Source organism: Photinus pyralis, unplaced genomic scaffold (assembly GCF_008802855.1).
Source record: "Photinus pyralis isolate 1611_PpyrPB1 unplaced genomic scaffold, Ppyr1.3 Ppyr1.4_LG4, whole genome shotgun sequence".
NCBI lineage: Eukaryota > Metazoa > Arthropoda > Insecta > Coleoptera > Lampyridae > Photinus > Photinus pyralis.
In genome coordinates this window covers 19,942,032-19,969,711 of record NW_022170511.1, presented here as the reverse complement: position 1 = coordinate 19,969,711, position 27,680 = coordinate 19,942,032, and the positions used below count along the sequence as shown (strand labels likewise).

At 36.9% G+C, this 27,680-nt stretch overlaps 2 protein-coding genes across 3 annotated transcripts in view; both read left to right on the top strand.

Moving 5' to 3' along the window:
* The window catches only part of LOC116168146 (potassium voltage-gated channel protein eag-like), a 99,028-nt gene that overhangs the window by 25,137 nt on the left and 46,211 nt on the right, over window positions 1–27,680 (top strand). The gene's annotated exons all lie outside the window — the stretch shown is intronic.
* Window positions 796–3,217, top strand: LOC116169967 (4-coumarate--CoA ligase 1-like). 2 transcript variants are annotated; one of them, XM_031486183.1, is made up of 8 exons: window positions 796–986; window positions 1,058–1,245; window positions 1,647–1,777; window positions 1,825–2,050; window positions 2,106–2,291; window positions 2,341–2,663; window positions 2,706–2,846; window positions 2,896–3,217. In XM_031486183.1, the coding sequence occupies exons 1-8, from the start codon at window positions 910–912 to the stop codon at window positions 3,181–3,183; spliced, it is 1,560 nt and encodes a 519-aa protein (XP_031342043.1). In that variant the 5' UTR covers window positions 796–909; the 3' UTR covers window positions 3,184–3,217. The 2 variants fall into 2 exon arrangements, with proteins under 2 accessions (XP_031342043.1, XP_031342042.1); XM_031486182.1 differs by having other exon boundaries at window positions 1,035–1,245.

Here is a 27,680-nt window from a genome sequence, read left to right as displayed (position 1 = left end):
GTACACCTTGATAATGAGATGGTTGGCTTTAGTGATACAGGGTGGTCACAAGGAAATGGTAAACTTTCCAAATTTCAAAGTGCCATAACTATTTTTGGAACCACCACTATTTTATCGCACTAGTGGATAGTCTTTTGTGTTTTGCTCAATCTAAACAGTGTAGTTTTTAGGTTGTTCAATATTTTACACAAAATTTCCTATTCATAAACTAATGCTTATGCATCGGAGTAGGTCGTGATAATAAAAAACAAAAGAAGTAAATAAGCGTCACAAATTTTATTAATTTAGTTTCGACTGGAGTACTTATATTTAACTCTGGTTAATGGGCTTACCGTTGCTTTTAAATTGAACGAGACCAATAAGACCTTGAGTGGCTTGAATTTTTGCCATATAAGCAAAAATTTACGTTGAACTCGCCTACAAGAAAAATTGTAACCCATGGATTGTAAAGATGGGCTATTACTGCATTTAAATTGAGAAAAAACAATAAAAACTGGATGCCCACATACCTCTAATACATTTTCAACGTGTTCAAAAAAGGGAACCACCACTTGTTAATAACAGGGCAGTAATCGGTCTCGGAAGCCGAAACTATTTATACGGTTACTGTAAGAATGTTCCTCAATTCCACTATTTCAAATACGTAAAATATGAATAAAAATCTATTCAAGGCTATGAAAGTACTTCAAATTCCACATAAATTATTCTTTGGGAATTTTACCATAGCCGTTTTATGATAATTGTAACTACAATGGTACAATGCCTAATTTGCAGTCTTTTGATCTATCTCTTAACAGTCAGACGTGAATAAAGTGTTACCCATGTTTTCCGTATCGCGAAAAGTATCCGACAGGTTGTTTTTGAAATTCCGCTTTACTTTAAAGCAAAAGCTTCACTCCAGTGTTCCCGATGTTGTTATTCCAAATATGCACTTGGAGGAGTGCATTTGGAAAAATCTGGAGAAGTGGCACAATAAAACTGCTCTGGTAATTCTATCGAATATACTAATCATAACAATACTGTGACTATTTCAGGTATGTGCCCAAACAAATTGCAGTTACACGTATTTGCAATTGTACAAAAAGAGCAACGCACTCACAAGTTTCTTGTGCAACCTGGATAAACTAAAACAGTCTGATAGAGTTGCCGTAGCACTTCCCAATCTTCCGGAATATGCGATTATTCTACTAGGGGTCATCCAAGCAGGCTGCACTGTAACAACTCTGAATCCTTTATATACATCGGGTACGTATGTCGTACTTTTTTGTAGTCTGTAGACCAAAAGAACTTGACGTGTTTGGAATTTCAGAGTCATTTGTGTTACTAGAACTAAGAGATTAGAAGTGGCGTAAACAATCATGCCAAATAGAATTTAACAATTATTGCAATAGTTTAGTCAATACTCGGTACCGTAGACGTAATAATTTCCATACCATGGTCACCATTTTTGAATATTCATTTCTACACAGCCCCTTTTTAAACTGATTTTGATTTGTTCCCTCAACTTTGTTTCAAGCATACAAAATCATCTCCATGCTTTGATGCATTTTACGTGCTTTTCAGTCTGGTATCATAATCATAATTCATAATGTTATGTACTTGATATTGCTATTGTAAGATTCCCATTCATAAAAATGTGTTTACAGACGAAATGAGTCACCAACTAATAGTCGCAGAAGCCAAAGTAATATTTACAACACCTGAAACATATAAAACTGTACAAATTGCATTGCAATTAAGCAAACTTCACATACCAATCATTGTTGTTAGAGCAAAGGTATACTATTCACATAGTGAATGGAGTATAGTGATCTGTGTCAACAGAACGATTCTACCTTACCACATGGAGCAATCGACTTCGACGAAATTGCTCGAAATCATTGCGACGCGAAGTTTGACTTGCGCAGAAGTCATGATGACACTGTATTAATGTTGTTTTCAAGTGGAACAACAGGTTTGCCCAAGGGAGTTGAGATTACAAACAGAGGTTTGGTATCCAGCCTTCACCAAATGTCGGCACCTAAACTTGATCCTATATCCGAAACGAGCGGTAAGAGAAAAATCAAAGGTTACTAACGTCAATACTAACGGTAAATATTTTGTAGAATCTGAACAGGAGGTTGTCCCAGTAGTTATACCAATGTTCCATATATACGGATTAGTGATTGTCCTTCTGCATGGCTTGTTGAAGGGAAGCAAACTCGTAGTAGTTCCAAAATTGTCATCAAAACTCTTTGTGAATGTTTTGGAAACGTATCAACCTACCGTCCTCTACGTGGTGCCGCCAATATGTACAAGAAAAAATGAAAAGATGGTGGTAACTGAACGGTTTGGTTTTAGTTCACATGTTGTTAAATAGGAATAACATTAAGCCGTCCCACTTCACTAACACGAAAAGTATATTCTCTGGAGCTGCACCTCTGGGAGCCACAGATGTTATGGCTTTAAGCGAGAAATTACAAGGAAAGGTGAATGTTTTTCAGCTGTATGGACTGAGCGAAGTATGTTTGAGTCACGTTCAGAGTTCACAAGTAGATGGACATAGAAAACCAGGTGGAATCGGTTTTCTGCTACCTTCAACTGAGGCCAAAATTATGTCCACCACTACTGGGAATGAAGTAGGCGCCAACCAGCTGGGAGAGATGTTGCTTCGAGGTCCTCAGGTATATAACCTTTGATTAGGCAAATACTGACAAGCGTAATAGGTGATGAAAGGATATTACAAAGATCGAAATGCAAACGACGCCGCGTTTACTAATGATGGGTGGTTCAAAACAGGAGATTTATGTTACTATGATGAAGATGGTCATTTTTTTCTTACAGACCGAATCAAGCAACTCATTAAGGTTTGCCACTAATAAGACAGTAATGTTATAGCTACTACCTATTTCATAGGTAAGTGGATACCAAGTGGCCGCAGCAGAATTGGAGGAACTAATAAGACGCCATAAAGACGTAGATGACGTTGCCGTGATTGGAGTTCCTCACGAAAAGTTTGGTGAAGTACCCAAGGCATTTGTGGTTCGTAGACGAGATTCAAACGTATCGTCATTTGCAATTCAGGAATTTGTAAAGAGTAAGGTTGTACATTATAAGCAGTTGATTGGAGGAGTTTCTTTCGTTGATTCGATTCCGAAATCTCAAGCGGGAAAGATACAGAAAATTGAACTAAAGAAATACTAATGCATTAGTTTGTAATTATTGATGCAATAAAATAGTTAATTAACCCATTGACATGCCTCTGAATTATTAAGTTTACACGCCAAGTTAGCATATACAATTAAATAATTAAAATTAATTAAATTGGAGTATAAAGCATTCGCATAATCTAACTAGAATTACACGTGTATTACAAATTACAAAAGACCAAGGGTACCGATTCATCCCAGTTCAATTTTAATTGCTAAAGCCTTTGTACGTAACGGAAATCTATAGGGGATAATAGAACATTTCCTAGTGCCCAACGAGTTTGGGTTTGCCTATTATAGAGACTAATTGCAAATTATGAATTTGTTTTTGTTTTCCAAAAATACAAAAAACTTGCAATTAAATCTAAATGACTTTGATTTGAAGGCAATTTGGAAGGTTGAATTTTTTGGAATTTCTGCTGCACAGTTTTACAATTTGATATTGTAATTCATGCACAAATAATTCTTCTATACTACCAAGGCTACTATACCTTCGACATTTTGAAAACATTTTCCATGTTAGATTAACCTAGCTATACAAATACAAAGACGTAATAAGTTTATTTTTTAGCTCCAGCTGCTCGGGAGAAATCCGCAGGATCATTATTCCTTTATAAATAATATATTGCAACTTCAGTTGCGAATTCAGACGCCTAATAAATCACAAAAAACCGATACAATGCAATCTATCTCCACTGTAATTTATAAATACGTAAACATCACAGCTTTTACATCGGAAACCTTTTTTCCAGCATTCGGAATTATTTACCAATACCTCAACATATTGTGCCAATAAGCACAATGTAAATGTCACATAATTGGTATATGACACGTTAATTATTACTATTATCTTAATTAACAGAATAAAATAATTTGACACTTTTGATTATTGTATCGCCAGGGTGGCTTAACTCGTACATGTTCTAATGTTAGCATAGTCAAGTGCCGTATTTCGCTGAACCTCGGTAGTAAGTCCGCATACAAATGGCACAAAAAATTAAATAAGCATTAGAGGAGTAATGATTCTAATTTAATTTACAAGAAAAATAAATAAATTTAGAGATTATAGTCCAAAAGCGAAAGTAGTGGCAGTGGGCGGCAACCTGGATGTTCTGTCGGCGGAACGGGCGGACGGATGGACGGGCTGGGTCCCAAAATTCAAATCCCAAACTGAACGGCCTCAACTGGTTTAAAGGTCTTCATATACCATTGTAAACCAAAATCGTCTAAATAATTACTTAACGGCGCTGAAATTCTAAAATATTAATTCGCTCTCGTCTTCTAAATGACAAGAGCTTTCGGACGCAACAAAATAATTGAAAAATGTTGACAGGAACGGTTGCAAACGGACAGATTAATTGAAACTTTTATTTACGGTAGCGGCAGCTGTAAATAACTCTAGAGATTAAATCAATTACCTCTAGCTTCTATCGCCAACTCCTAGAATCAACGCACACAGGGTGTAAAACCGGTTTACGCACTATAGGGATTTCAATTTCCAATTTTTGGGCGCGGCTAGCTAGAGGAAAACAAAAGTTATCTAAATTACCACCTTTTATAAACCCTAGTCTCTCCGTAAGCAGCCTCAGACATGATGGAGGCTATCATTTTTAGTTTCTTTGTTCTCTTTATTTCGGTGTCCTTAACCACGTTACAGGTTCTTGGTTTTAATCCGGTTCGGACATGGATTTCTGTCATAGTAGCAGGCTTATGACAAAGACAAATAAAGTAAATTAAAGAAAATAGGTGGCGGAAACAGCATCTTCACTAAAGAAAGTATGGTAAAAGAATTGGTTTCGAATTCCTATGTAAGCGGCATGTGCCTAACGAGAACGGACCGGAAACCGTCATCTAAAAAGAAAGCATTTGATAAATAAATAAATGCTCTATTAAAGGATATCATGTAGATTCGACCTATTGATATTCGAGAAACATCTTTCCATAAAGTATTGCGCAGGATGTTACAAAAAAACCACCGACGATAAAGTCGCTAAGGTTAACATTAAAAGATCGAGAATTGTACAAGGGATTGAGAGATAACGATGGCAGTGATCAGTTCACGATTTCCACTGACAGTTCCGCTCTGTAAAGTTAAATATTCGACAGAGAATTCCCTTACCCTTAATTTATATTATTCACCAAGAGACAACTTTCGTTTCTCCGGAGCTATCCAATAAAATAAAGTCAACGTCTCCCATCAAAAGGCGCCCTGAATTGTTTAAGGTGGATGTCTCTCAAACGCTGATGGCTCGCGTATAATACATAAATGATGCAAAATTCCGTTTTAAACGTGAAGGGATGTCGGTTATTGGTCCAAACTTTGGTCAATATCGACTAGAAGTTATAATTTTCAGCACAAAACTTCGATTAATTTCAGTTAACTAAACCCCTCGATTAATTAAACGCAAATCTCACCCGCTGTTCTCGAAACCGCAAGGAAAATATTTTATTAACAACTTTGCTGATTAAGACTTGAAAATGGTTTTCAGGAAACATCTTATACACTGGCCCCTTTATTTACTTCCTAATGATGTGATCAAGATGATGAGAAAGTTGCCGTAAGGGTATACGCCCTATTCGTTATTTAAAAGGAAGTTTTCGTAAGCCCTAATTGACTATATAAGGAACTCAAATATTTTTAACGCTTTAAGTCGGAAAACTTTCCCGCGTAAGCTCCTGTTTTATCTCGATTGAAATTAATTAATTAGTACGTTGGAAACAGCTAATTCAACTTCGATCGAAGGGCGGTTACAAACAGGATAAACAATAAATTCAAATTATACATCGTTAAACTCTTTGTATCGATCAGTTCCTCTCATTTTACTATTAACGTGTTGAACGATGATGTATCGAGGCGAGCAAGAACTAAATGCGTTTTGTGTTGTATGAATGTTAAACGATTTCCTTTTCCAGCGATGTAGATTGTAATTTTTTGTGCAAAAAAGAAATTTATCTCAACAGTGTGAATAAAATACCTCTACTTCAATAAGAAAGGGCAATTTCTGCGACGTTCTCGAAATACAAATTTTATAATTTTTCAAACATGCTGACAAATTGGAGTGAATGTTTCACCACTTACTAAACTTTGAATGATTATTATTTAGGAACAAAATTTGCAGCCCCGACTCGAAAGCGATTAATACCCCTCGAAAAGTGTGGTCGTTTTAATTATGAGTGGCTGGGCAATGTGCCATTGGTGCTCGCGTTGATGGATTTTGGTTTTATGGCCTAAGCGTAAATGGAAATAAAAGTAATGCATATGTTGCTTGGCAAATTTAGGGTCGGTTTTAATTCCGAGACATATCGTGAATCGGAAATGTCTTTCTTCTATTTCCCTCATTTACATTATTGACATCATTTAATATGCGAAAGTTGTAAAACACTAGACTATAAAGGGGTTACTGTTACCATTTCTAAAAGCACTTTTGGAATAGTAAAAGCTTTGAAAAGGGTCTTGACGTCACGCCAAAATGGGGCGCGTTTCGCTACACAATTGACAGCGTAAGATGTAATATGTATAGGTATGTTGTATGTATATTATTTCTTCTTGTTATATTCAAAATACAAGTCCTCTTCTATATTCGACAACCGATTAGGGCGGTGGGTGTTATTTGAATTTATTCCTAATTGCCATCCATCTCGTTTTGATTTACAATCCAATAAATATGTAAACCTTTTTCACAACAAGCAGTTCGTCGAGCTCAAAGGGCTTGATACACAGAATTGGCCCAACTTCACGGTTGGCACAATCGGCGGGGGGGAGGGGGACTGGTTGAAGCTTTCCTCTTGTTTCTAAATGGATTCGTCTAAAATTTAACCTCCACACATCCCTGTAAATAAGACAATAACGAGTAACTAAAATTTATAGAGAATATATGCTCGTGAAAATGCAGAACCACTTACAAGCATTAATTGCTGCACAGAACATACCTATTGCATTCCTAATTGAAAATAAATTTTGAAGAGATGGATTAGATTGAGATCAAATAAATCAACATTTCCGCGTGGATCGTATGGGGGATCACTGATCAGTCATTTAACAATACCCGCAAAGTACCGACACGTTGCACCGGGATCGTTGTGGTTTTACAATTATCGATTAACATAGAAAGGTTATCAAGTCGCTGAGATTTGAAGCAATGGCGTTGCTGGCGACTTTTTAGTTGTGTTTACACCTGGCAAATGGCATACGTCACTGAAGTTGTACAAATGTTTAAGTTACGTTACGAAATAGCACTAACCAAGAAATTTAATCCAAACAGATGAATTGCGTTAATGTGATATAATAAATTAAACTCAAACAAGTAAGATGAATTTCCGCTCAACTAATTTCATCAAGAAACTGGAAATATACAGCTTCCATCGCAATCGGTGCGACTAGAAGACGACGTTTAAATGAATGCATACCTTTTAGTATCCTTCAACGTTAATAATGTGCAGTCTCCTGCGCAATCCTTATGGCTGTGTTAATTGAATAGTTTCCTCAGAATGAATGTGTACTCAATTTTTATTGTTGGGACATTTAAATGAGCCACCTAAATAGGAAAGAAAATTTCCAGCGCCTCAAAGTCTCAGTTTAGTATCAAAGTTAATAGTTTTATACGTAGCTTTGGGCATAGATTTACTCTATGCTTTGGGTTTCATTTCTGACCAAGGGGGTGAGTTGAAAACTACATATGTATTTTTTTAATTGCGTGGGTTTTAAAAACCAGCTGAGATTATAGTACAAAAAGATATTGAATTCAAAGTGGGTCTCTTGCAGTTTTTCCAACCAACTGGCCACTTGGCCTTCTGGGCTCTTAAATTGCAATAACCACGGCAAAGCGGAGTGGTCGGTCCTTACGGTAAAATTCGGGCCATACAGCTACTTATGGAAATGTTCAATTGACTTAATGACGCCAAGTGACAAAATAATTGCATTCCGATCTAGAGAAGACTTTACTGAAATACCCGATGAGTCTCTCGTGCTCATCATGCACAGCACCTATTCCAACACTGCGAGCGTCCGTATCTAACACCTTCTCTTCTAGGATAGCTAAGCACTGGAGCCCTAACTAAAGCGTGTTTGAGATCCTCAAAAAGCTGCTTACATCCTTCATTCCATTTGAAATCTCATGTTCCTCTGTTAATATACAGGGTGAGTTTTTTTTCATTTTAAGCATTAGGATCTCGGAAACCGTAAGAGATAGCTAGATTCGGTTAAATGAGGAAAGAGTTGTTATTTTAAGAGTTTATTCAAGACATGCTTTTGTTTTTTTTTAAAAATCCACAGTTTACTAGATATGAGCGAAAAACAGATTTAGTGATTTTTCATTTAACTGTTGTAGAATCGTTAGTATTAGAAATACAGAAATATGCAAAGAACAAAAATTGTAGATTTTTTTCCGATTAATAAGATACATTTATTAATATTCATTCTTCTGTTATAATTTTCGAGTTATAAAGCAAACTTACATTTTTTTAAATGGCAACCATAGTTGACTACCATTTACAAAAATTAAAGTTTGTATTATAACTCAAAAATTGCAAGATTTAAAAATAAATTGGTATGTTCATCATGTTAAGCATTAAAATGTCTAAAACTTTTATTCGCGTAAGTTTGTTGTATTTCTAATAATAACGATTCTACAAGAGTTAAATGAAAAATCACTAAATGTGTGTTTCGCTCATATCTAGTGAACTGTGAATTTTTTTCAAAAAACAAAAGAATATCTTAAATAAGCTCTTAAAACGATAACTCTTTCCTCATTTAACCGAATCTGTATGTCTTACGGTTTCCGAGTTCCCAATGCTTAAAATGGAAAAAAACTCACCCTGTATAATAGAATAAAACACAACCCCACACCTGACACCAGTACAAAGTACCTAAATTTTAATTACCACGACTGTCGCTAAGTCACACAGACGGCTGTTAATGCGACCTGCAAACGTCAGTACCTAGGAAGGGGGGGGGGGGCGTATCCATACGATACGATTTATTAACTAAAACAATAAATTTAAAACAGTCTTAAAATTGATTAATTTATAACAGTAATTATTACTTACAATTTATAACAACACAAGCGCATTGAAATTGGAACTGAATTGAATCATAATTCAATTTGCTTATATAGCAAAACCCCCTCTTTCTCGATAGTTGTCCAACGCTTCCGGACACTTCCGAGCCTATCTAGAATATTCTCGAGAAAAATACCTCTCTGAAAGATTACGTCATATCTAGGGTCATATCTAAGTAAGTTCGAAATTACATAATATCAAATCGGGCTGGAAATATGAATTAATAAAACTTGATGTTGTCTCCCGCAAAACATATTTTTGCTGGTGCAATTACGAAAGCTGAAGATAACATGTAAATTCTGACATATAATTTCGGGTCTGATTAACGACAGGACATTTTCAAAGCGAATAAACTACAAATGGTATTATCTGTATAGGCTTACTAATTACTTACTTATATTAATCTGAAACGTATATACTGGTGGGCCTTACACTAACAAAATACGCAAATCCGGGTTAAAGCCAAACTAAGGATGCTCTTAGTCGACAAATGGGGTTGTACCCTCATTAATTAGAAAAATTTCAAATAATGATCTTACATAAGATGAAAGCAAGTGTAAAACGATTGTCATTTGTTGAAGACAGATGCAATAATGGTGACCGGAAATTAAACTTATTGCAATTATATAACGCTAGCCAATGTAAAGTATTTTATTTGTTACTCAGTTGTAAACGTTGATTAACAAGACAAAACGCAAACGGGTAAACGTCATGTTTAAACGCTACTGACTTGTAAAACTGACAGCAGACTTGTAAAACTGACAGCAGACCTGTAAAAATTTTACAAGTTAGTAATCTAGTAATTTCATTGGCCAGAATTAATGTCTCTGTTACATGGATCACATGATATTTTAGACATTTCTTCAAGATCAATTTAAGAACTAATTATTTACGTTTACAAATGAGTAACAAATAAAATATTGTACATTATACGCCAGGTAATAGTTTTTACTGGCTCTGGGAGATGACAGGCTCGCCTAACGGCTCGCCAGTCAACTTCTCCTATTGCCAGTAAAAACTCACTTACCTGGCTAATAATGTAAAATACTATAAACAATGCCAATGGTTCTCCTACTTGTTCGTTCAGCGGTTTTACGGCGGGATCCATGACGTAAATTCGCATTAGGAATATTCACGCATCACGAAGTTGATTCAACGCTCGCGCTTCAAGGACAAACCTTAAAAAACTCACCCTTCCATACTAGCAATTCTTTCGACGAAATTGAACTTCCACATGGTGAATTTATCGCTACTAGAAGATTCGCCCTCAAGGAAAATTCGCCCCTTCTGTAATACACCCCTCACAGTGAAATCATGTTCAGGAATACTCCTGATAAACATCGCCCTTGAAAGAACTAAACTTCTCTTCTACTTCTGGGACAAAGTTCGCCCCCTAGGAAATGTCTCTTCCAAATATGCTCGTCTCTCAAATATTTCTTTTTCGGAATACTCGCCCCGAAGGAAAATTATCGAAAAATAAACACTACCACTACGTCACCGGAATAGTTGCTTAACCAACTCCCGTAACAGTTTGTTCTATAGAGAGTGAAAGGAGGTGAATATTCCCAGGCAAATAGCCGAGCCGAGTGTTCTCGAATCTCGATTGAATTCACTGGGGCGAGTTTTATCACAATCGAAAGGAGCAACATTCGAATTGAATGCATAGCTGTCGTTTCAAGAGTTTTCTTCACACCGTATCGCATCGATCCTTTGGGGGTCTAGAATTTTTAATATATTTTCCTTGGAGGTATAATTCGAAAAAGTATTCGGCCGGGGGCGAATCTTCCGAGGACGAACCTTTCGTGAGCGAATTTTGCAGAAGCGAATTTACTTGAGGACGAGTTCTATTAGATAAGTATCTATTTTAAATCATTTCTCCTTTGGTGTACAGTTAATTCTACCATACCATCAGCTTCGCACCAACGTTTTGCATTGATGGAACATTGATGCTAGAGGAAGTGCATCTGCTGCATTGGAATTTGAGAAGCGTTCTTTAATATGCCACAAATAAACTGTTTCGTATGGTATTTCTGTTAAAATGTTCTACGCGAGAAGCAATGTTCATATCAAGGGTTTGACAATGGCGATCAGATACTTGGTTAACTTTCTATTCTTATGAAGAAGCTTTTTATTCTTATGAAGAGTTTTTAAAAGATAAATTTGATAACATTTAAGTTTTAAAAGCAACAGTACTTTGTGTGATCATGTTCTCGTGTATTTGTCCTCTTTTTTTCTGCTGACAGCAATTCGTTGCAGTGGTAGGTAGTAGCTTTTACACTTTCTTCCAGGTTGCATCCTTGTTCTTGTTAATCATTGACTGGAGTTTCTTTCTCTCCTCTTTCAGTTGGTCCTGCTCTCCGAGGGTGTTCAAGCCTCCGCGTCGCCTGCACTGGAGCTTTCTTCTTGTTCTTACACAAGTCTGCCTCTGTCTGGCGATGTCCTCGCTCCACTAACAGACGGCAAGTTTCGAGGGTGGGCGTCTTCAATAGATTTCGATTAAAATTTTTTCGTATAATTTAAAATCATTAAAAACTTGGTATAGTAATGTGGGACAAGTAACACTCCCGTAGGGAGGACGATACAGGATTAAAATTAACATAGATATATAACGCGGTTCGAGTAATTAAGATTTAGCACAGAGTTTATCACACTATTTGTTGGTCCATTAGCCTTATTTTTGGGCCCGTCCGTATGCCATCATCCACGGGGGCATGTCACTCTTCGCACACCCCGCACCTCTTAGGGTTTTGACATTTCTCTGTATACTTAGTGTTCCTCTTGCTCACATTTGAAACATCGGTTTCGTAGGTCCTTGCCGCAGCTCGTGGTCTCCTCATGAATCCCTCAACACTTGGGGAATTTCTTCACCTCCGCCCTTTTCCTTATGCGGCATGGGTGGATTCCCACCCTAATTCCTTCTAGGTCGTTCAATTTGACTTCTTCGGACTTGGCCGACATTCGACCGCGCTGTTCTGTCCTTAATGTCGGCCGTCGTATTGCAGATGGCCTCCATTATCGCCTCCGCCTCTGCTACTTCGTCCAAGTTGTCGGATGTGATACACGGCCCTCTCGTCGCCCCACTTTATATGTGGCTGCGGTCAGCTCCTTCTTCAGTTTCTCTTGAGCATCGTCCATTACGATGCGGAGGTCCTTGCTCTTGTGCACCCCCTTTACGGATTCCCTGCCCTCTGCGCCCAGGGCTATTGGGGCTCTCTTTAGAAGGTCGACATAGAATTTTTCTTCCTTCCGCACCATTAAAGTTATTTCGTTCGCGTTGGTCTACGGCCCTCCACGTTATAGGCGATTGCTCACGGATAGAGTACGCACTCCGGCACCTTCCTACCCATTTCTTGATCTTTTTTGGAAACATAAAACGTCAAAACCCCTCCTTTATAGGCCTGTACATTTTGGATCCTTTTGTTAAACTCAGTCCGCCTGATCGCCAGTGTCTCACGCTCCCTGCCGTCTTCCTCGGTGGTGTAGAGGGTAACTTCTTTGCCATCCACGGTTCCACCTGTTTTTCTGAAACTCTGACAGTGCCGGTCGGTCACTTCCTCTGCATTACCTTCCACGCCTCCTCGTCTTGTACTTGTTTATCATCTATTGGATTTCTCTCCCTTCCTGCTCCTCCCATCTGGCGCACACGTTTGGTTGGTATAATAACACAGTATATATAGGTATACCGAAAACTAGTTATTTTGACAGAATATCACTTGGAAACCAGCTCCATCGAACTGCACTCACAAAGAATGTTAATAGCTTTTTAAAATGCGCTTTTTCAGCATATGTGCACGATAATAGCTATTTATGCACCAAGGGCGTTACTAGGATGATTACGCCCGGAGAACGATGGAATCCAGCTCGAGGGCTTTAGCCCGAGAGCTGGATATCGTTCGATGGGCGTAATCATCTGGTAACGTCGCCGTGGTTCATACAAGATTTTATTTTTCACTTTATTCTTAAAAAACAAGCCAGAATTAGTTACTTGCTTTCGCTGAGGCAAACGCGTTCTTTCCGTAAATACAATACAATAATATGGTAGTCTATGAAACAAAATAAACTGTTTACTTAGAAACGTCAAGTTTGCTTTCCAATTGCAATAAAGATGAATACGCTACCAAAATTTGTTCAAGAAAATGCGCAAAAGGCAACAGAAACTTTGCTACCCCTTAAATCAAAGGAGAAGTACGAAAAAGAATTCGAAACATTTACAGCTTGGCAATCAAAACATAAAATATTTACTATAAATGAGACCGTGCTATTGTCGTACTTTCAGGAACTGGTAAGTTTTACATACCTACCTAAATATGCAAAATTATTGATAATACATTTTGTTTTAGTCTGAGAAATACACTCCTACGTCGCTATGGACCAAATACTCTCTTTTGAAATCAACTTTCATAGTTAAAAAGAAAACTGACATTTCAAATTATAATCAACTAATTTACTTTTTAAAAGTCAAATCCGAGGTCAAATCGAAGGGATATATACCAAAAAAATCACAGGTTTTAACAGGAGATCAAGTTTTTGAGTTTATCAAACGTGCCCCTAACGATATTTATCTTTTGCATAAAGTAGTTTTGGTGATGGGTGTTTTTGGTGGATTACGAAGAGATGAAATGGTCAAAATGTGTATTGACGATATCACCGATAAAGGATCTGTTGTAATTGTAAACGTGCCAGAGATTAAAACAGGTACGTCTAAAGGTTTTACAATCGTGGAGGAAGAAGAAATAAATGCTCTTAAGTTAGTTCGACAATACCTAGCACTAAGACCAAAGCATACGAAAGAACGCCGATTTTTCCTCACATATAGGAAAGGTTGTTGCACAGTGCAACTGTCGGAAAAAACACCATAGGAAGTGTCCCAAATATAATTGCCAAATACTTAAAGTTAGATAACCCTCATCAATTTACCGGTCACTGATTGAGACGAACGTCAGCCACTCTCTTGGTTGAAGCAAGTTTTGAAACCCTGAAAATGCACGGCAAGTGGAAGAGTAACACGGTTGCGCAGAGTTACGTAGAAGATAGCGTAATTTCCAACAATCGGATATCTATCATTATTGCAAGCGCGGTGGGTTCATCTGGAGGCGAAACCTCGAATAATGTTAACCTTACATCATATTCAGATGATCACTTGGAACTGTCGTCATCCATATCAGATAAAAATATAAACGTCCCTGGCCTTTCTAACAAAAATATTACGTTTTCGGGAAAGTTTGAAAATTGTAATTTTCATATTGGCGGGTAATTGTGCTTTCTTTTGTATTACAAGTATTTAGTTTGACTTAATAAAAAAAATTGAACGAATATAATTAACCTATTTTGAGCTCATTACGCCCTGGTTGTTATGGACTTGTTTACGTATCCCGTATCCAAGGAGTTACCATTGAATTACAGTAAAGTGAAAAATAAACTTTATAATTGTTTTTGAATTATAATTAGGAAATAGAATTTTATGCTATACTTTGAGCTTGAAACGAAGAACCAGCGCCAGCGAACGGGTAAAGTCGGATTACTTACCCCAACGATATCACCGATAAAGGATCTGTTGTAATTGTAAACGTGCCAGAGATTAAAACAGGTACGTCTAAAGGTTTTACAATCGTGGAGGAAGAAGAAATAAATGCTCTTAAGTTAGTTCGACAATACCTAGCACTAAGACCAAAGCATACGAAAGAACGCCGATTTTTCCTCACATATAGGAAAGGTTGTTGCACAGTGCAACTGTCGGAAAAAACACCATAGGAAGTGTCCCAAATATAATTGCCAAATACTTAAAGTTAGATAACCCTCATCAATTTACCGGTCACTGATTGAGACGAACGTCAGCCACTCTCTTGGTTGAAGCAAGTTTTGAAACCCTGAAAATGCACGGCAAGTGGAAGAGTAACACGGTTGCGCAGAGTTACGTAGAAGATAGCGTAATTTCCAACAATCGGATATCTATCATTATTGCAAGCGCGGTGGGTTCATCTGGAGGCGAAACCTCGAATAATGTTAACCTTACATCATATTCAGATGATCACTTGGAACTGTCGTCATCCATATCAGATAAAAATATAAACGTCCCTGGCCTTTCTAACAAAAATATTACGTTTTCGGGAAAGTTTGAAAATTGTAATTTTCATATTGGCGGGTAATTGTGCTTTCTTTTGTATTACAAGTATTTAGTTTGACTTAATAAAAAAAATTGAACGAATATAATTAACCTATTTTGAGCTCATTACGCCCTGGTTGTTATGGACTTGTTTACGTATCCCGTATCCAAGGAGTTACCATTGAATTACAGTAAAGTGAAAAATAAACTTTATAATTGTTTTTGAATTATAATTAGGAAATAGAATTTTATGCTATACTTTGAGCTTGAAACGAAGAACCAGCGCCAGCGAACGGGTAAAGTCGGATTACTTACCCCAACGGGGTTAGGTATGTATTTTTTGCTACTATTCTACTTATGGTTTATGCTAAAAGTTTGGCCGCCTTCCAATTTGTGCAGTGATATTCAAATATTTGCGCATTTAAACATAATAAAAGTTACACCACAAGCAAAAACGAAAGTGCCAGTTAACTGAATCGTATTAAATCGCAATGGTACAATCCAAAGTGACGTCTCCGGCATTTAAAGGTAATTGAATCTACTTGCTGGCAAAATTTTCCTCTTAGTTATCGCTAGCGCTTCTCTAGAAAATTTAACCGAAAGTCAAACTTATTCCCTATTGGGTTGTGCACAATATTTTTTTTATTTACCCATCGCATAGGAGCATAAGTATTTAAAAGAGAGATAGACACAATACACACAAAAACGCGGCGAAAGTTAATCGAACGTGACCATTTTCGTTTGAAAAGCAATAGAATTGTTTTTAATCTTATCCACCGAAAGTGCATCGAGACGAATTATTATCAGGTTTTTATACCGAAATCGCATACATACATTGGAATATTGTTCGCAAGATACGCATCTTCTACAATTGGTGTTTAGGTAAAATTTCCCATTATTTACGATTTTCATTGTGTTTAACTTAAGGGTGACACATTTTTGATAAATTCGCGAAGTTTCAAACTACGCCTATAATATTTTAAGCATTTAAAGTACACACCGTTCGATTACTTTAATGGAGTTTAAACCGAAACTAATTAACAAAGTTTGTTAGAATATTTTACGGTTTAATAATTGAAATACAACGTTCCTCAGAATGTAACTTTTTGGTGAGGCGGATGAGTTGGTGACAATCCACACATTTCCAGTCGTTGCCTTGACTTTTGCATTTGAAAGGTTTTCAGATTACATAAACTATATAAAAACAATGCCGATAAAAATAGTCGCTTCCAGGCACGAAACGGATTCTGTTTTAGTTAATTGAAATAGGCAAAAATATATCACTTACCTGTCGTTCAATTGCTATTTTTTTCTTTTTTCTTTTCTGGTACAGGGAGAATATAGCGAGGGAATGGAAGAAAACAGGATGGAGAAGATTTAATTGATTGACAGATAATCGAATGCCCAACACTACCAATGACGATGGCAAAAGACCAAAAAACACCTCACACGCAATAGAACTTTACCAACAACAACTATTCAATTGAAGTCCATCCATCCATCCATGTTATCAATAATGTATCACAATTTCCCCAAACTAAAAATTAAATCAACGCATACTCCATCTACACAAAAATGAAAATAATACTATTTGAAACTGAAATTTAATCATCGGCTTCAACATTCCCCCCGGGATGAAGGTTGCATTCAGGCTTCAGAAAGCTACACAAAAATAACTATAAAGTTCATGAGACAAATTAATGAAATATCCAAAATTAATATCCAATTAAATTTAACGTTAAATAATAAAAAAAATAAAAAAAACTATTGTGACGGCAAGGGGCAAACCTTAATAACTGGTCTGCGATAAGTACCATATTTGGTACGGACGTCTACAACTCGCACGACTTGATCTTTTCCAGGATACACCTTTTCTATAATCCCTAAGGGCCATTGCAATGGTGGAGTATTTGGCTGTTCTACTACAACAATGGTTCCAATTTGCACGGGGTTATGTTCTGTGTTCCATTGCGATCGTACCTGTAGAGTTGTGAGGTATTCTAATTTCCACCTTTTCCAAAAATCGTGTACCATCCGATCGATGAGTTGAAACCGATCTAATCTGCTAATATTAATATTACTATAGTGGTATGCCGGAAAATGCGTCAAAGGGCCTAAGGTTAAAAAATGCGCTGGAGTCAAAATGGTGGGTTCAGACGGATCAGAACTAAGAACGCATAGAGGCCGAGAGTTCGGTACACATTCAATTTGGACTAATAGAGTATTGAATTCCTCATACGTTAGTAGCTGATTGTGTACGATTTTATTTAAATGGGTTTTTACGGATCTCACGTTTGCTTCCCACTGACAGTCCACCCATATGTGGTGCTGAGGGCGGTATCAATTTCCACTGAATTTCCCGTTTAGCTAATTCATTTCGGACAGCATCATTATATTCTGGAGATAAGATGAATTTGTATAGTTCGTTTAAACAAGCCCTAGCGCCTATAAAATTGGTCCCATTGTCGGAGTGAATTTCAATAACGACTTCTCTTCTACTAAGAAACCGCTTAAATGCTTGAAGAAAATGATCTGTAGATAAGCTAGTGACTAATTCCAAGTGGACTGCCTTCGTTGCCATACAGACAAATAAACAGATGTAGGCTTTAATTGGGCGTACACCTCTTCGTCGATAGGGAATGATCGAAATTGGGCCAGCATAATCACAACCGGTATGAAGAAAAGCCTTTGCTTGTCGCACCCTACAGGCAGGTAAGTCTCCCATAATGGGAATTTGGGGTTTGGGTTTTAAACGAAAACAGGTGTTACAATTTTGAATTCTGCGTCTAATAATACCACGAGCGGCAAGTATCCAATATCGCTGTCGTAGCAAAGATAGCACTAAATGAGGTCCCGTATGTAAGTTCAACTGGTGATAATGATCGATGAGAAGATCTACTAAGTGCTCTCTTTTGGGAAGTAAAATAGGGTGTTGCACATCAAACTCAGAGTCTGAATTACTAAGCCTACCACCCACTCTAATAAGATTGTCATTCAAAAACGGTCGCAAGTGTCGTAAGGAAGGTGGTAGAATCCCCTTTGTGAGCAAAGCGAATTCAGATGAGAAATGCTTGCGTTGTATCAATTTGATCAGCGCTAATTCTGCAGTACGTAAATCTAAGACGGATATACTATTTTTATTAGGTAATTGTCGAAGAAATCTAAGAATGTAAACTACTATACGTAACAATTACATCCATTTCGAGCAACGTGCTATTAAAGAATAAAATGGATTTTCCTGGCCTTGAGAAGCCACCAGGGACAGTTTCATTTCTGATTGATTTTCTTTTGCGTGGACTGTACGAATGGGCCATTTCGAAACATCCATTTTTAGCCATTCCGGACCACTCGCCCAACATCGATTATTGATGAATTGGTAAGGAGTCAAACCTCTAGATAGACAATCACTTATATTATCTTTACCGTTTACATGATACCACGAGGAGAGGTCTAGTTGAGAACGAATTTGAACAACCCTATTTGCTATGAAAATTGGCAATTTCGAGGGACAAGTAGCAATCCAGCTAAGGGCGACTGAAGAGTCAGACAAAGCGTAAAGTTTGCGAATATCTAAACGAGATTGGTAACTATATCTACTATAAAATGGAGAAGCTTAGCAAGCAGATGGGCTGCACAAAGTTCTAGTTTCGGTATGGTAACAACCTTTACAGGGGACACCTTTGTCTTAGCAACGAGAAGATGTCCTTGAGTTCTATCTCCCATACTAACAAGATATACTACTGCCCCATATGAGGTTAAACACGCATCTGCAAACCCAACTATGACTACAGGCTGATTCAAAGTAACGCCGATATAACGAGGTATCTTAAATTCTAAGATGGCAATTGAGAGTTTATTAAATCCCATCGCTGGGTTATACTGGGAGGACATGGTGTGTCCCAATCTAATTGTAGAGTCCAACATTCTTTGACCAGGAGCTTCAGTAACAAAGTTACCGGTGCAAGGAATCCTAGAGGGTCATAACATCTTGCAATTGTGGACAGGATATTCCGTTTTGTACACGCTCGACTCATTATGGTGAAAGAGAATGACAAAAAGTCGGAGGTGGGATTCCACTCTAAACCTAAAACCTTAAGGCTATCATTCTCAAAGTATATGGGACTAGTAATACTATCTTCTGTAGGAATATATTCGCGCAAAGCTGAAGAATTTGTGGCCCACTTTAGTAATTGAAATCCACCTCTACTGAATAATTCCTTTAACTCCGAATATAATTTTATGGCTACGCTTGGTGAAGGTATGCTCGTCACAAGATCGTCCACGTACATATCTCTTCGCACTATTTGGGACGCTAGTGGAAAAGACGATTCTTCATCATTTGCGAGCTGACGCAGAGTTCTAAGGGCTAAAAAGGGGGAGCATTTAACTCCAAAGGTTACCGTATTTAATCTATAAACTTCTATTGGTTCCAGTGGCGAAAACCTCCAAAGTATCTTCTGGAAATTCCGATGATCCGTGCGAATGTCAATTTGTCGGTACATTTGCCGAATGTCAGCAGAGAGAGCAACTTGAAACAGCCTAAAATTTAGCAACATTGTACAGATGTCCGATTGAACTTTAGGCCCAGTGAATAAAATATCATTTAAGGAATAAAGCGACGTCGTTTTACACGAAGCGTCGAAAACAATACGGACGGGCGTTGTGCTAGACCCAGGTTTAAAGATGGCGTGATGAGGTATAAAATAGTTTGGCTCTATGGGTGAATGTTCCATTACTTTAGACATATGACCTTGTGTTAGATAATCTTGAATAATACTCGAGTACTGTATCCTAAGAGTCTCATCCTTTTCCAATCTTTTTTCAAGGGATAAAAATCTACGGTGGGTAGTGGCGTACGAATCACCTAAAAAGGAACTATCTATTTGAAAGGGCAAAGCTACGGTGTAGCGACCGTTCGCTTCCCGTTTATAAGTTGATTTAAAGAAGTTTTCACACTCTATATCTTCCGGATTTTCAAATGTTAAAGCGGGTACATCTTCAAGCTCCCAAAATCGCTTTAATAATGTTTCAAGCGAGGAATCCGTAGTAAGGAAAAAACTATGTAAATTATCAATTGGGGAAACCACAGGTGCGCATCCCATTAGTACATATCCAAGTTTTGTTTCTATGGCTAACGGGGTATTCGGAGGACCAGTAATGCGTTGACTACCGAGCAATTGGGCAAATAAATGAGCCCCAATGATTCCATCAACTTTGCCTGGAACATGAAACTCATCGTCTGCTAATGGAACCTTCTTTATATAGGTCAGAACACTTAGATCGACCTGAGATGTGGGTAGTTGATCAGCAATTTTGTCGACGACGAGCACGTCAAGCGTAAACCGTTGGGCTGCATTAATTTTGGAAATGCAAACTGTGCTGGCCCGGCCGTGTACGAAGCTTCGATTAGACCCAATACCGAGAACTGTAGTCTGACAAATAGAGGGTCGTAATTTTAAACGACGACTAAATTCTAAGGTTAAGAAATTGGGGTGACTGCCACTATCCATTAAAAATCTACCTTCGTGCAAATTCCCAAAGACGTCTAATACGTTAACTTTGGCCGTGGAGAGTAACACCGTACTATTACAAATATCGTTATTAGGGGTGATTGAATAACAGTTTAAGGAAGAAGAATTGGCACTATCAGAGGAAGTTCCACTACTAATGGGGGAATGAGTGTTGCGAAGCGAACTGTCTGTTATCGCAATTTCTAATTTACTATCGGAAGGTTTCGACTCTACTTGTCGTTGAAAATGTAGCAAGGTATGATGCTTGAGATTGCAAATTCTACAACTATAATTGCTTTTGCAATTAATAATTTTATGAAAGGCTAAGCAATTTAAACATAAATTATTACTGCGTGTAATTTTGTAGCGTTCTTCGGGAGTCTTTTCTAAAAACTTCGGACAAGCTGTAAGACCATGAGCACTACTCTTACAAAATGCGCACTTTGAGGGCGAATTTTTCTGGGCGATAAACGTATGAGTTGGCTTATATCTGTTGCTCGGGGTGGAATTACCCTTTGCATGGCTATTAAACGTTTTTGTTTCTACACTACTAGTTCTTGAACAAATTTTTGCCTGCTCCTTTATAAAAATGATGATATCATTATAAGAGGGCATTTCCACATTTCTACGGGTATTTTCAAACAAGCGTTGTGTTTCTGGATTAAGTTTTTGAAGGGCTAAGTAGGCGAAAATATAATCTGCTAGGTCTGGTATTTCAATTTTGCGAAGTGCAGTTACGGCTGGATCAAATTTTTCTAGAAATGAATCTAATGACTGTACATTTTCTGTTGAACTCTGCTTGAACGTAAGTAATTGGTCTAAAAGAGAATTAGCTATAGAACGCTTATCTTCGTATTTATCTATAAGTGCATTGAGAATTATTCTATAGTTTTCTCCTGTAGGTGCGATACCTGAACACACCGAAAGGGCGTTATCTGTTAGACAACCAAGCAAATAATGAACGCGATTAACGTCACTTAAATCGGGATTATTATGGATCATACTATTATAACATTCTATAAACCTAGGCCATTCTTTACTATCCCCACTAAATTTAGGCAGAGGCATTTCGGGTAATTTGCGAATTGATTTACGGTCTTGACGCACCGTGGAAGCGGGTGTAGGACGGGTACTGTAACTATCGATAACCTTGATTGCTACATATTCTATACGACAAACTAAATCGTCAATGGTTTCTATAAGTTTAAAGTTAGGAACGAATTCTTCATCTAACTCGCATTGCAAAAGATTGATCTCGTCTACCAGACTACCACTGCTAATAATTTGGATTTGGTTTCTGATAATGATGCGTACCTCATCTTAAAATATGCAACTTTCTCAGTCGTTGAAATGTCCCTACTATTATCATACAAGCGTTGAAGACCAGCGAAATATTGCTCCTTTTTTGCATTCAAAATCTTTAAGCGCTGTTCTTTTTGTGTCGCCATCGTTAATCACAAAAACACCAATCTATCCCAGATAGAATGTCAAGCTCAAAAGTCAAAACTATAAATTGACGCGTATCAAAACAAATTCTATCACATAAATGGAATAGGCAAACCAGATTGAAGAAACTGAATGTTATCTTCAATTGCAGAGAAACTTTATCTCGAATCTAACCCAATGAAATTTACTATGAAATATTGCGTGTGAGAATATCTAAAACTATATAAAAAAGAAAATCCGGTTCGATTTGGACCAAATGTTTTAGTTAATTGAAATAGGCAAAATATATCACTTACCTGTCGTCGTTCAATTGCTATTTTTTTCTTTTTTTCTTTTCTGATACAAGGAGAATATGGCGAGGGAAAGGAAGAAAACAGGATGGAGAAGATTTAATTAATTGACAGATAAGCGAATGCCCAACACTACCAATGACGACGCCAAAAAAGACCAAGACACCTCACACGCAATAGCACTTTACCAACAACAACTATTGAATTGAAAAATGTTATCAATAATGTATCACAATTTCCCAAACTAAAAATTAAATCAACGCATACTCCATCTACACAAAAATGAAAATAATACTATTTGAAACTGAAATTTAATCATCGGCTTCAACAGATTCCATCCAACCTGGAGAAATTAAGGAGGCAAATGGAGTATGAAAGCGAAAGGGAAATGGAATTTTTTTTGTTAGATTTCGTCTTCTAAACCTTCCACTCCAGCTAACAAATTAAATTATATACCTCTATTCTAATTCGACATCGATTTTGGGGACATAAAAACGGACGCCCGTCAATTGAGAGGGGAAATGAATGGTAAAGGAAAGGAAAATGTTTAATTAAGTTTACAAAATCTAATTCTTTCCACAGTTACATCTTCGATTTAAATGTAAAGTAGCGAAGCGCTTTATTATGCTCTGAGAGGTTAATTGCCGCTATTCGCGTTGGAAGTTTTGATAACAGTTTTTAATAAGATGAACTTTTCTGGTTAATGGGCTATTTAATATCACATTTTAAGCATCTTACATTTTTTGGCGCATAAACCATCCACGAATGAGTAATATAACTTTGAGCTTTTCAAAGGTCGTTATAATTTTGTATAACGATTTATCTATAATTTTTTTCTTATGTGGACAAGTTGTAAATCCGCATACGCATGATGAAAGCGCATTTTTTGTAATATCGATCAGTATTTTATTAGCGAAGTTTAAAGTTATCTATCTCATTAGTAATCTAACTCAAAATATACTATAGAGCCTGCAGTGCACATCTACACTATATAGCAGAAAGCTTTTAGTGAAAATTTGAGGTCTCTAGCTGTTGTATTTGCTGAGATCTCACACAGCCAGCCATAACGAATATAATAGCGTATATTTTTTTCAAAAATGCGCTAAAAATGATCAGGAGCGATGTTGTAAAGTGGACTGCCATAGCTTTGCGTCACATCATTATCCTAAAAATTTAGAATCTTGATGTCTGGGTCGAATACACATGAATTTTGTTCGGTAACCATAATTAAATATGAGTGTCAGCAATACGTTAGTTACTCGCTTGGGAAATGTGGAACGGTAGGTGCACGTGCTTCCTTATACCTAATGGTAGATGATAGTTGTGGGATAACAATAAAAATGATTTTTTCATTTCTCCTTATTCGTACTATAAATTAATGTATTAAATGTTATTAATGTTTCCAATGCACCGTTATTTGGCTTTGTCCTTTGAATTTTCTCTCACTATTCCCGAATGAAAAAAGAAGACTATAAATGATTCCGTAATATTTATGCTGTGTTATACCAGGCGGGAATAGAAAAGAAAACGCAAAACCAGAAAAAATTTCGATTATCTACGAGGATATAAACAACGCTATATTCGGCACACAAAAAAAGTTGGAACTGTTAGTTTCAACAGGATATGGTGCACCTTTGCACAATCCCTTAATCGGGCGAGAATACCTATCGGACAAGGGCACAATTAAGGGATTGTGTAAAGGTGCACCATCCTGTTGAAACCAACACTTTCCAACTTTTGTTTTTTTTTTGTGTGCCGTATATCTGTTGTATGCGTAATACAAAATTTTTTTAAAGCATTATAATGACTCTTTAATTGTGCTTTTCTCTAATTTGAATATCGTCGCGTTTACAATTGACCTTTTCATAGAATAATCAATGCAGAACGAAAAACCTCGTCCAAGGTATGACATGACTCAAACGAATCTGAAGTATGGATAACGGTCAATCAAATTACTAGTCGGTGTTCTGGATTTTAGTTTAAAAATGTTTGAGCAGCTTGTTTTTGTGAGGGTTTAGAAAATTTAGTAGAAATGGAAATTTCACTTGATTTTTGAATGTAGGAGTAAATTGGTCCTTATTTAAAAAAAATCGATGATTGAAATAAATCCAGATTTTAAGATGCTGCCAAACATTTGATTTTGCATGACTCGGTGAAGCTACATTCACCATAGCGATTCATCTGTTCCTGATTATTAAACAGATGTCAGCAACAATAAGCAGCAGCGGAAAAGTTACTTGTTTTGGAGATATGAGCCTTAAATTGGAAAAATTGGGTTTATACGCATACACAAGTAACAGCCGATAATAAAGCAGTTTGCTTCCTATAATTTTCGTTCTTCTTACGACAACATTTTTAGTTAACTTCAATACGAGTTGGAGAAATTGATACTTATTTTTCTAGACACTTCCAAGGCAATCCTCGTATTATGACAAAAATTCCACTTACTTATTGGCTGCATTTGTTAATTAAAAGCCACTTAAATCATTAATTTAGCGGAAATAGCCGCTAGCGGTAATTTCAGCGGAAGTTTTTCTTGGTAGGTAAAATGACAAAATGAAAGCAAAGTCATTATCTTGTATTAATAATGATAATTGATAATATCATAGTTTTAACAATATAGAAATTGCAATATTGTAATAAAATTTACAAATTACTTTTGCCACACTGCCTTGTGCGAATTCTTCATACTCTTTGAAACGTTTTCTTTTCCCTGGTATTCGATAACTGATGGTCTTTGGATCTGAAATGATCTCTCCTGAAAGCACTCGTAGTCACTGGTGATCTAATAACCATTTGATATTTCTTGCTTGAAAAAATTCACAGGTTTCGTAATCCATGCAACGGTACGGTAGAATCGTAACTTGATGCGACACCATTGTCCGCCTTTCGCCTTGAACGAAACTCGAAACTTCATACCCATTCATAAACATTTGCAATGTTAAAATTACCGGCCATTAGATGGTCAATATTCAATCTTTCGCCGTCTTGTAACTAGCATCTTTAAGGCACGAAACATTTCTAAAATTTATACTTGATCGATAGCGCGACACTCTAATAATTAATCCACCATTAATGAGAGAAGTCTGATTGAAAGAGGGAAATTCCACGTTCTATTGCTCCACGATGAATAGATTCTAATTACGTAAGAATTTTAAATCTGAGGTAGAAACCACTTCGTAAAAGGGAAAGCGAAGACATAGTAAAATTTAATTATATATTCGTAGTATAAGTTAAGAATTATAATGCGAAACACAGGCTATTTCTTGGAATGCTGGCCATTAAAATGTTTGAAGAGAAATGTATGTGGAATAAAATAATATGCAACGATGCAAATGTTTCCAATCGAAAAATGCAATAAACCATTTCATTATTATGATTGTTATAATAAAGTAAACTTGTAACATTTAAGACGTAATTTTGGGATCTAAACGCTAACTTTAAGGAGCTGCTCATTCAATTTTTAAGCCAAAGTTAAGAACACAGGTCGTGCGGTAAAAATGTAAAATGTTCTTTCATTCTAAATTGATTATGTGCCAGGAATAACTCTACCAAAGTACCAAGGTATCGCCAGGTTTTTTTCCTAGTGTAGAGATTGCAGAAGTTATCACGTTCTGATCTTTACTTCTGTTGTAATTTAGGCAGAGAGAAGGGTGTGATTTGGTAGTGGGTCAGTCGTATGTGGCTCAGTCAGTACCATTGATTCGCTGATTCGATCCAATGAAATAAAAATAAAGATCTAAAAATCTGCTTCAACTACTGTTATTAGAGAAAACGAGGGCTCCGTAGCTCAGATCTTTCACCGAAGCTTCGGAAAAAGTTCGTAAGTACGGAAAATTTGTACCCGTGTGTCAGTCATCCTAAAACCAGGAGTCGTGCAACTGTCATAAAAAGATGTTCATTTCCCCAGTCTTTCTTATTTCATGGGGTTGAACCTCTTAGTTCTACTTCTACCTACTTTAACTTTCACTTTCTTATCTGAATTCCATCAATATCCTCTATATTTGGTCTGGTTGCACCTGCCTGGTTAATAAATAACTATTCCAGCGTAATATCCACGGAAATATATTGATAAAAATCAAACTCAATTACCTACACAAATTTAGCTTGATTAAACCTCCCCAAATCTCTCTTTTTACCACAATTTTAAATCCTTGATCATGTTTTCAAACCTTTCCTGACTGTTAAACCGTTTTACTTTCTAGCAACAAAATAAATATTGATAACAATGAGCTTTAAATGACTTAAAAAATTACGCCCTTGCCAATCGGTACTGATTTAAACACATGTACATTATCAGGCGTCGGCTGGATTGAATGTTGAGAACGGCTACTGTCTTGCAATTGTAGACGCTTGTCAATCGGTTGTTAATGGCCAGGAAACTTTCGATATTTGGTGCAACTTTTTTACAAAAAGGGAAAGTTTTCGTTTCCATGTCCTATAACTTAATTATAATTAACGCAAAAACGTTCCTTCGTAAAGTATGATAAGTTTACATTTAACTTCGCCTTGAAATTCTTTACCGTAATTGAACTTATTGAACGCACTGAGACAATGAGCGTATATTCTTCGTTCAAAACTGAATAATTGTCCTTTTTACCCCACCTTTTTTGCAAGACAACTGTCGGATTCAGTTTTTAAATTCCATGGTGCTTCTCGAACCCTCGCTTTTTCTTGATTGAAAAGGACAAAAATGAGTACACGAATTTAACCAAACTGCATTGCGCACTTTTACTAGCGAAGGTGAATATTTTGGATAATATTTTGCGCGCCATGACCTGTACAACAAATTTCTACCTCACCAGCGTAGTAGACTAAATTAAACACTAAACGTATCGCTGCAATAGTTTTACAGCTTGTTTGAGGTAAATAAACGTGTGTAATTCATTGCAGGGGGTGTTTTATCTCTGTTGTGGTGCAGTTTAATGCAATTATCAGTGGCACTGAGTACTTCAACAACTTGCGCTTGTATAAATACTAATGTTAACGGACCACTTTATGTAAAACATGAATGTACGGCGAACCGCAATGGGGGTAGATAATCAGTAATCACACAACCGCATATTTCGATAGCAATTAATTTTCA

Bases quoted from the DNA above. Each gene is read 5' to 3' on its own strand.
- LOC116169967 (XM_031486182.1), top strand. From the start codon at position 822: ATGTTTTCCGTATCGCGAAAAGTATCCGACAGGTTGTTTTTGAAATTC. The intron at 2,292-2,340 runs GTACAAGAAAAA...GTTTGGTTTTAG, and splicing joins CTACGTGGTGCCGCCAATAT to TTCACATGTTGTTAAATAGG. The intron at 2,847-2,895 runs GTTTGCCACTAA...CCTATTTCATAG, and splicing joins GAATCAAGCAACTCATTAAG to GTAAGTGGATACCAAGTGGC.